Source organism: Staurois parvus, unplaced genomic scaffold, assembly GCF_062004578.1.
Source record: "Staurois parvus isolate SC_StPar_1 unplaced genomic scaffold, SC_StPar_1.0 ptg000149l, whole genome shotgun sequence".
Classification (NCBI taxonomy): domain Eukaryota; kingdom Metazoa; phylum Chordata; class Amphibia; order Anura; family Ranidae; genus Staurois; species Staurois parvus.
Genome location: NW_028317945.1, coordinates 3,659,105 through 3,668,632, shown reverse-complemented (window position 1 = coordinate 3,668,632; position 9,528 = coordinate 3,659,105). Strand labels below are relative to the sequence as shown.

At 47.3% G+C, this 9,528-nt stretch overlaps 1 protein-coding gene across 1 annotated transcript; it reads right to left on the bottom strand.

Annotated features, from left to right (window-relative positions):
- Positions 1-1,483: 1,483 nt before the first annotated feature.
- On the bottom strand, positions 1,484-8,049 carry LOC149464660 (uncharacterized). The gene is made up of 2 exons (XM_089674256.1): positions 5,023-8,049; positions 1,484-4,728 (listed from the first exon to the last, which is right to left on the bottom strand). Exon 1 carries the CDS (start codon positions 7,147-7,149, stop codon positions 5,521-5,523), a length of 1,629 nt encoding a protein of 542 aa, XP_089530382.1. The 5' UTR covers positions 7,150-8,049; the 3' UTR covers positions 1,484-4,728; positions 5,023-5,520.
- Between the last annotated feature and the right edge of the window lie 1,479 nt (positions 8,050-9,528).

Genomic DNA, 9,528 nt, shown 5'->3' with positions numbered 1-9,528 from the left:
CGGGACTGCCCGAGAAGGCCGTGGAAGGCAGTGGGGGAAGGGGGGCATCATCTCCCGCTGCTTGTAAAAGCAAACTTGCAGCTAATTAGCCACTAGGATTTATTTAACATGAAAGCCAATCGGCTGAAAAAAATTATACCAGGATGATGCATGCAGCTGCAGGTATCATCCTGGTATAACCATTCAAAGTCCAGGGATGTACCAGTTTGTCGCTGGTCCTTGTTGTGTATATATGCTATGTTCTTTTTTTTTCTGTATGCAGCCTGTGGGCTAAATGAAAAAAAGAGAAGAAATCTCTGCCAGAAAAAGTGTGTGGTATGCCCACCATTAGAATATACTGCCCTATATCCACCCACTTCTAATGGTGGGCACACATTAGGTCGTATGGTGCCACATGCACCAATTCCAAGATTGTACAAATGTCTAAATAGTGGCACACTTGAATAAAAATTGTCCATGTATAAGTGGAACCCCATATGGAGAAAGGATGACACCAAGCCCCAAACTATCTTGCCACTACTCCCCATGTAGTCTGGGCATTCGGGGGGCTCCACGTCACTATCTTTTCTCTCGTAAATCCGAAACTTATATGTATAGCCTGTTGCCCTCTCACAGGTCTTCTACATCTTGACCCCATATCTGGCACACTTGCTGGGGAGAAATAGTTTGAATGCAAGGCGGCCAGAAAAATTAATGAAGGATTCATTAATGGAGATGTTTTGCTGTGGAGTATAGACATCTGCAAATTTTTGGTTAAGGTGATTTATGAGCGGAGGAATTTTGTGGATCCAGTCAAATTCAGGGTCACCCCGAGGACGACAGAGTGTGTCGTCATTGAAATGCATAATACACATTATACTCTCATATCTATGCCTTGCCATGACAGCAGAGAACACGGGCATATGATTAATCGGATCTGTGGACCAATATAACCGTAATTCATTGTTTTTCAGTAATGTCCATGTTGAGGGTTAGGCACAAAAAAATGTAAATTCAGAAATTGTATTGGGTTTCCATGGGAATGGTCTGGCAAGGTTCGAATTTGGGTTGGCAGCGATAAATTGTTGTGCATATAAATTGCTTTGATCCACAGTCAATGCATACAGATCTTCTGTGAAAAACAGCTCCAAAAAATCAAGGGGAATAGTTAAATTTTCTGATTCCATCTGAATTCTTGGTTGGGCAGTGAATGGGGAAAGTATGGGTGCTGAAGAATTTGTGGGCTGCCAATCGGGATTTGCAAGCACATCCGGAAGGATACTATTGGCTCTACGGGCCTGTATGCAAATTCTTGGTGGTTGCGGGACACTACTTGTGCTCGCCACCACACCAGCTTGTACTGCACTTATGGGACTCGCCACATCACCAAGTGATACAGCAGTGCTGGTATGTGAAAGACCAGGATGTACTAGGCTGCTGGTGCTCAACAGTTCACCATGAGGTAGAGCAGCACTAGTACTGGCACTCTGCTGTATATGAGAGTCATCAAAATTTACCGGCAAGTGCTAACAGAGATCAGGCTTGATTCTGCAAACACTGCGGTTTTGTGTACAATGTATCAAGTGGCAGTGACCTATTGACACTACACTTGCTTGGGGAGAAGGGGGGGTAAGCATAGGGGCTAAACGCAGGTGCTGGCAGGTGCCAGGGCTGATCCCCGCTAACACTGCGTTTTAGGGGACAGTATACTATTGTGAACACTGGTATAGTGCTGATCTGATCGAAGATATTGATCCATTCAGACACTATTCTAGCATGTGTATTGTCTTGGAAATTCGCTTTAACGAATTTCTCCTTACCGTGAGTACTCGCAGTTGGATGCGCAGAAATCCCCCATAAAGCTGTGCGAATCTCGCTTACCACGACTGCAGCTAAACTACACGATTCCTGCCCATCCAACTACTTTTAGCTTCTGTTGAGATGTGGGGGTGGAGCTCCGTTACCCTAGAATGATCAAACGACACTCTCAGGATGGTGTTGCAATTCACATAAGGGCTGGTTTCAGACTCAACTCTCTGTTTTATTAAAAATACACACATGCCCCCCACATGAATAAAGTCAATCCCCTCCCACCGAACAATGCAATGGGGAGTGCCTATACACAGGATGTACATTCCAATTGGAGCATAGCCTTTCCTATTATCTATCACTGGTCCTCCCCCATGAGTCTTCTGAGGTCAGCAGACTTCCTCCCCTTCCCCCCCATGAGCCATCTGAGGTCATATTTCCTGTCCTACTAGCTTCTATTGGTATGTAAATTCTTTGTACAAGCATTCCCTAAAAATATCAGTCTGTACCTGGATGGGCCCGATACGATCTTTATTAAAACACATCCATCCAAGATACAGTTTCAAGTTGGTAATGGGTTGTAAGATATGCATAAGCCTACACGTGGAGTTCACACCGCTTGGCGCCTTGCGTTATGAAGCCCATGTGGTACTATGCTGCTGATATGTGGATACAGGCCCACGGTCTACTGCCAGCGACATTCGCATCGAATGCCGTGGTGGTATACACGCCGGTCTATAAGCGCAGATCTGCCATCTCATCCATTACCAAGCTGAGTACTGTAATACATACATTGTACATGCGCATGGCCCAATTGCAGCCTTCAGAGCTTTAATTAAGCCACACGAGAGACATATGAATAACACGAATATATGACACATTTAAAGTTCGACCAACAATACAAAATTTCCATGACATTCCCTCCTGTTTTATCATATTCTCCTCGTGTCCCTTCTTGATCTTCTTCAGCTTGATGGGTGTAGTCTCAAACCTCAAAGAGTTCCTGTAGTTGTCCCTGAGAATAAAGCTCCACGGGGTACCTGAAACAACAAAGACCCGACGCAGACTCGACGCAAACAGGCTTGATTGAAGCAATGATCCTCAAGAGCGTTGGAACCTTCACTACAGGAAGGCTCTTGCAAAAACCACAAACAGACTTGTGGTATGAATAAGGCTTGTGATCCCACGGTGGTCTGGGGAGATCCAGCAACAGATTCTCAAATTGCCCCTGCAGACGGGGCCACACAAGGCTGGTCTCGACCCAGACAGTTTTCCAAATCGCAGACACAAACCATGATGAGGCTTGAAGCTTGCTTGAAGGTCTTGGAGAATGGGGTCTTCAGGGAGATAAATTAGAGGGAAGCCAGGACGTAATCTGTAGAGAAGGTGGTTGGTTGGTGAGGTCTTCCTCCGATCAGTGGTTGGAGTGGGATCCCAGGAGCGGGCATGGAGATGTGGTCGTCTGCCCGAGCTTGGCTTACACGGTCGATGAGGCAAAAGGAACATCTCACCGCGGCATATAAAAGGCAGATGAAAAAGAGAAGCATCAGGACATACACTCCCACTTCCTTCAACCAAGATCCGATGGAGAACAGGAAATCTCCCAATCCTCCCAAACCCTTGAACGGATTCCAACCCTCACTAGCTATAGCTCTAGCTTTTCCCTGTAGTTCACTAACTTTGTCCATATGGGCCTGGACCTTGTCATCGGTGTCTTCTATCCAAGTACAACAATCTTTTCCGATGAACTCACAGAACCCCCCTTTGGCGGCTAAAAGATAATCAAGGGCCATCTTCTCCTGAAGCACTAAAATTCCCATCTGCCGTTGTTCTTGGGCAATTTCTCTGACAGCCTCTACGGTCTCGTTAAACATACTATCCACGATGACAGAAAAATTGTTCAGGCGCTTCATAAGTTCTATTCCCCGTCCTGTCCATGAGGGGAACCAAGCCCATGCCTGGTCGCCCTCAGAGAACAGCTCTCTGCGAACTCTCCCTGCCATCCTTACCTTCTTGTGGACCATCAACTCTTCATGATCCATCACTACATAGGATGCTGGGACTAGCTTTATGAGGGCACACGAACCTTTCGCGTTCTGGGGAAATGTTTTATAGGCTGCCGAACCACAAAGAAAATAGTATGGACCTGTCAGAGCAGAGCAGGAGGAGTTCCTCGTTCGGCCTCTGGCACTGAGCAACAGTTGCACAGACTGGGGGATTGCTCCCTCAGTCTGCGCATCACATCCGTCCTTCCAACAAACGTGGTCTGGTCGGTCAGTGTGGTTACTCAGAAGGGAAGTCTGGTTAGTCAGATTGACAGTGATACCTCCCTCGCAGGTGGTAGTCCCAACAAACTTGTTACCTGTGCCAAAGCTGATGTTAAAGCACACCTGAGGGCTGCCTAGCTGCCCAGTTACCCATAATGGACTGACGAGGGTCCTACAGGAGCTAGAGCTAATATTGGTGCTGAAACTGATGTTACCTGCTAAAAATGTGTCATTAAGTTCTACCGACAAATGTCTACGTGGGGGCTGACCAGGGGTCCCTTGCTTTTTCATGCCGACGCGGATGTCATATAGGGCATGAACAGCGGCCATTGCGGACATGTGATGACTGGGTGGGGGCTTAGAGCATACCCAACAGTTGGTTTTCTTGGCGGTTCTGGCTAAACGCAGGTGCATTTTAAATAAAAGGTTGGGGTATCTGCCGTCTTTTCCTCCGTTCACACACATGTATGACATACAAACAAAAAGAAAAAGGAAAATGACACCCCTCATTCTCTGGTGTAGCTGAAAAGCTTCTTGCAGTGGCTTGCGTGCACCCAGTTGTCTCGTCCCTCGAGCTTGAGTGAGGTAGGTGTCATCAGCTGGACTTGGTATGGTCCGGTGAACCGTGGCTCGAGTCCGGTTCTTTGATGTTTCTTTAGGACGACCCAATCACCTGGCTCAATAGAAAGAACACCTGTTATTGCATTTGGATCGGGGAGCGATTCGCGAACCCGATGGTGTATCTTCTGCAGCTCCCGTTGCAGAGATTGCACATAACCTGTAAGCTGTGAATGCAAAGATGACAACTGTTGAGGAAAGTACAACCCTGTTTTTGGGAGGTCCCCCAAACAACACCTCGTAGGGTGACAGCCCATGTGGTTGCCGAGGGGCATTCCGGATGGAATAGGGGGCAATGGGGGGACACTCAGGCCAAGGTTTTTGGGTATCGGAAGACGTTCAACCTTACCGTTACTCTCGGGATGATATGGGGTGTGTCGCCGCTGACTCCAGTTCCACCAAAGAAATGCAGTCGTGTCCTTTGGAAGAGAGGTTAATAGTGGACAAAGAAGACATGTTAGCAGAAGAGGTGTTTGTATTGTTAGTCGTGTTGCAAAATTCAGCACTGTCATTGCTGTCCTCCCCCCCCTTCTCATCTTCCAACACAGGAAGAAGAGAAGCTGGGTTAAGAATAGTGCATCGTTTGATAGTGAGGTTAGTAGGGGTTAGGAGGGCTTTCCCCTGAGAGGGGTACCTTGCCTTGGATGTCCTGTTTTCGCAGGACCGTTCTTGCTGCACCGGTGTCGGTGAGGCAAGGGAGGGGATATTTTAATTCCTCTAGAAAAAGATGGATCTGGGCCGACACCGATTTGTCAACTTCCTATGAGAATTCATAGGAGTTACTTACCATGGTGGTCATAGGGGCGGAGGACTCATCAGGAATGAACTGCCACCGACCTTTAGGTAATTAGGGACAGCTCCTCCTCATGTGCCCCATTTGGTGGCACTGGAAGCACCTGGGTGGGGGCCTATCCTTCCTGTGACCCAGATCCCTTGGTTTTTCGTGTGGGGTCTGGGACATAAGAACTTTGGCCTTGTCTTGTTTTCTTCTATCCATTTCCCTCTCTATTGCCGCAAGAGTGGAAAGGATAGCAGGGATAGACATCTCATTATATTCGGGTCGGGCCAGAACCAGCCTTTCCCGAATTTTAATATTGATGCCTTCCAAAAATTTGGCCCGCAACAGAATGTGCGTCGCGGTCACCTTTACCCCTTCAGTTGGAGCATCAGGTCCAACTTCCAGATCCGCATCCAGTGCCGTCTGCTTGAGACGGCGCCAGAAGCAGGCACTTTCCTCATTAGGACCCTGGGTGAGCTTCATCATGTCCGTAGTAGAGGTAGCACCATACATTTCTGGAAGCTTTGCCTTTAGCTGTGTACAGAACTCTTTGCCCCCTGAAGTCATCTCCTCATGAGTGGTTGTAGAGCACCCTGCAATCACTGTACTGGCCACTTCCATGCCCACCTTTGCCCGTAGGATCTGTGCACAATCTGACCCGCTCATACCATAGCTGAACTGGTTTTGTCCAAACATTCGAGCAAATCCTCTCGGATTGACTCGATAGTCCGGGAGCTCAGCCAGAATAGTGCGGATCTCTGCCGGGGTGAAGGGGACATGCCAAACTACCCGTTCCCCTAAAGTCCGTTCCCCCTGTGCATTGGGAGGACCTTCAAATTGCTGCACTCTGACTGGATAGGCCTCGGTCTGGGAAGAGTGCAAGGGCTGGCCCAGCTTCATCGGTGGGCTTAGATTAACCACCTCGCTTACTGCACCTTCAGGTTTGAGGTCCCTCAGATCAGGGTATAGCTGGGGGGCAGGGGTCTGATCAGTGGTTTGTAGCGCTTTGATGCAATCCGCCCTGTTTCTTAACCGGGTGTCTATTCCCCTTGATTCACAGATAGTCTGCAAATCGGTTGTTGAGTAGGCTTCATAGTTGGAAACAGAAGGAGCTGGGGTGAAGCAAGAAGAAGGGAGAGGTAGAGGTAGAGGTAGAGGCTGAGGCATAGATACAGAAGACACAGAAGGTACATCAAGAGTGATGTCACTAACAGAAGAGACAGGTGCAGTTATACTTATCTCAGCCACTGTTGGTTGTTCGGGAACCCCAGCAGACCCTGATCCTGCCTGCCTTAGTAGAGTCAGCCCTGAAAGAGCTTCCTCCACCTCTGACACTGGATCCTCCTGTTTTATTCCCTCTGGAGGCCAGGTATACATCACCTGGTTCTTCCGGACAGACACCAGTTTATGTATGCCCTGCTTCCCTAATTGGATTGACCTGTGAAGCCATAGCTGTGCGATCTCTAGTTCTGACGCCTGCATCCGTGGTTCAAATTCAGAGATGAATTTTTCCCACCTCCATGCGTCAAAGGTACCTTCCTGGGGAATTTCCCATCTGGTACCCTTCGACCATTTATTCCACCTTTTGAGGGGTTCTGTAGACTTCCCCCCCAAACTCACCTTCATCAGTTGTGCAGCTGTCCTTACCCTGAAGAGGGCTGGTTCCCCCTCTCTCTTCATGGACTGACTACTGCCCATCGTGACTAGTCACTGGTATATATCCCGCGTCCGGGTACCTGTTTACCCCCTGGAGCACTCGGTGGGATCCTACCGAGAGGCCTGATTCCACCACTTTCCCAGCACAGCGTAATTTATGTGATACTTATCGATCACCCGAAGCGCATCAAGTGGCGGTCAGACTGAGAGCACACCTCCCACTCCCACAGCGCAATTTATGTGATCCTGACCACCCGAAGTGTTTGTGGTAACCAGGCTAAGTGTTATACTTCCCTGGACCGCCCACTCACACAGCGTAATTTATGTGGTTCTCATCACCCACTGTGTTTGGCAGGCCACACCGCACAATGATGAAAGTGGCTTTTCTCTCCCTGCACACAGTAGCTAACACAAGTCAAAACAAAAAAGAGGGGTTCTTGGATGTTACTTAGGGGTCACTGGTTGGGCAGAAACCTGCTAACTGACCTTTAGGAACTTTGTGTAAAGAAAAAACTTTCCTAATACACACAGAAAAACCCTTTTTCAACCTGAAAAACTGTTAAAAAGGACAAAGTGGATCCTTATGAAAAACACGGGACGTTTCACAGTAAAACAATTACACAGAGGTAAACCGAAAAACTGCGCCAAAAGTAACCTTGTTGCTGACGCAAAAATCACTCATACCAGCACCGCTAAACGATCTGCGCTACACACGCAATCTTCACTGCAACCACCTAGAACCGTTTACACAAAAAGTCTGCTGGACGCGAAACACGTGACACAGCAGCTTAAAACAAACCCGCTTTACAATAAGGAACTACTTTTAACAGGAAAAACACAAGAAAAACACAATCACTATACAAGAAATCTATGTGCAAAAACCCAGACTTCACCGCGCTCACTAAATGTGGAACACGTGAAGGGAAAACTCGCTTAACACACTTTAAATTGGCTGGCAATACGCAAATTTAAAGCTAAAAGGAAACAAATGAAACTGTAAAAAATTTGGATTAAAAACATAAAATGGGTCAAATGCATATAGAAAGCTGCATACACATTGCATAGAGATTACTGCACATGTGGTATTCAACAAAATGGCCACCAACAGGGAAAGCACATGGTAGCCAACAAAATGGCCACCAAACAAAAGGAGTCCATGTGGTTAGTCAAGAAAATGACCCCCACAGAGGAGCACATGGTAGATACTAGAATGACCCCCCACAGGGAAGCACATGGTAACACTAGAATGGCCCCCCACAGAGGAGCACACGGCAGACTCTAGCCTCAAAATTGCCTCTAACCTCTTACATAAAACAGACTTTTGGACAGAACATACACTGGACAATTACACAACAATATACAGCACACATACAACACAATTTGGCACGATCACAGAACAGACATAAAACACCAACATATCACACTAACATGCACATGTAACAGAAAGGACCCCCTGCTGCATGCTTGCTGGGAGCAGTAGTACCAAACAGAAAGGACCCCCTGCTGCATGCTTGCTGGGAGCAGTAGTACCACAAAACATTGCACAGACTACATACAAAGATCTTTCAACAGTTAACAATTAACCTAAACCTTTCAGCACTGTAATAATTACCTCACGTGGAGGGGGGTAGAGCAATTGCCACAGTACCTACAACCCGCAAATACTTACCTAACACTATGCAACAACTTTTACCCGCTAAAACATATACCCGTTTAATTTTTGGTTGGAAGATTTTTAAACTTGATCAAATCCAGCCAACCAAACCCACCCCTCTGCTGCTCTCCGCAGAGACAAACCCTTGTCTTTCACCCACAAATCAAGAGTTTAGGACAAAAAACTAGGTCCTTGCTAAGCGGTAATTCTTGTTAGCTAACCGAGAGCGAAATCAGCCACATGAACACGCAAAAAGCGATCCTCTTAATGGCAGAGAGACCTGAAATGTGCCGGCATACTTTTTGCTAGTTCATGATGGCTATTCCCCCCTCGTACTGGGTTAGATATGCAAGAATACGCGTTAGTATCCACCAGGCTTGCCAAACTGTCTTGGAAATTCGCTTTAACGAATTTCTCCTTACCGTGAGTACTCGCAGTTGGATGCGCAGAAATCCCCCATAAAGCTGTGCGAATCTCGCTTACCACGACTGCAGCTAAACTACACGATTCCTGCCCATCCAACTACTTTTAGCTTCTGTTGAGATGTGGGGGTGGAGCTCCGTTACCCTAGAATGATCAAACGACACTCTCAGGATGGTGTTGCAATTCACATAAGGGCTGGTTTCAGACCCAGCTCTCTGTTTTATTAAAAATACACACATGCCCCCCACATGAATAAAGTCAATCCCCTCCCACCGCACAATGCAATGGGGAGTGCCTATACACAGGATGTACATTCCAATTGGAGCATAGCCTTTCCTATTATC

Coding starts and splice junctions, on each gene's coding strand:
- LOC149464660 (XM_089674256.1), bottom strand. CDS start 7,149: ATGGGCAGTAGTCAGTCCATGAAGAGAGAGGGGGAACCAGCCCTCTTC.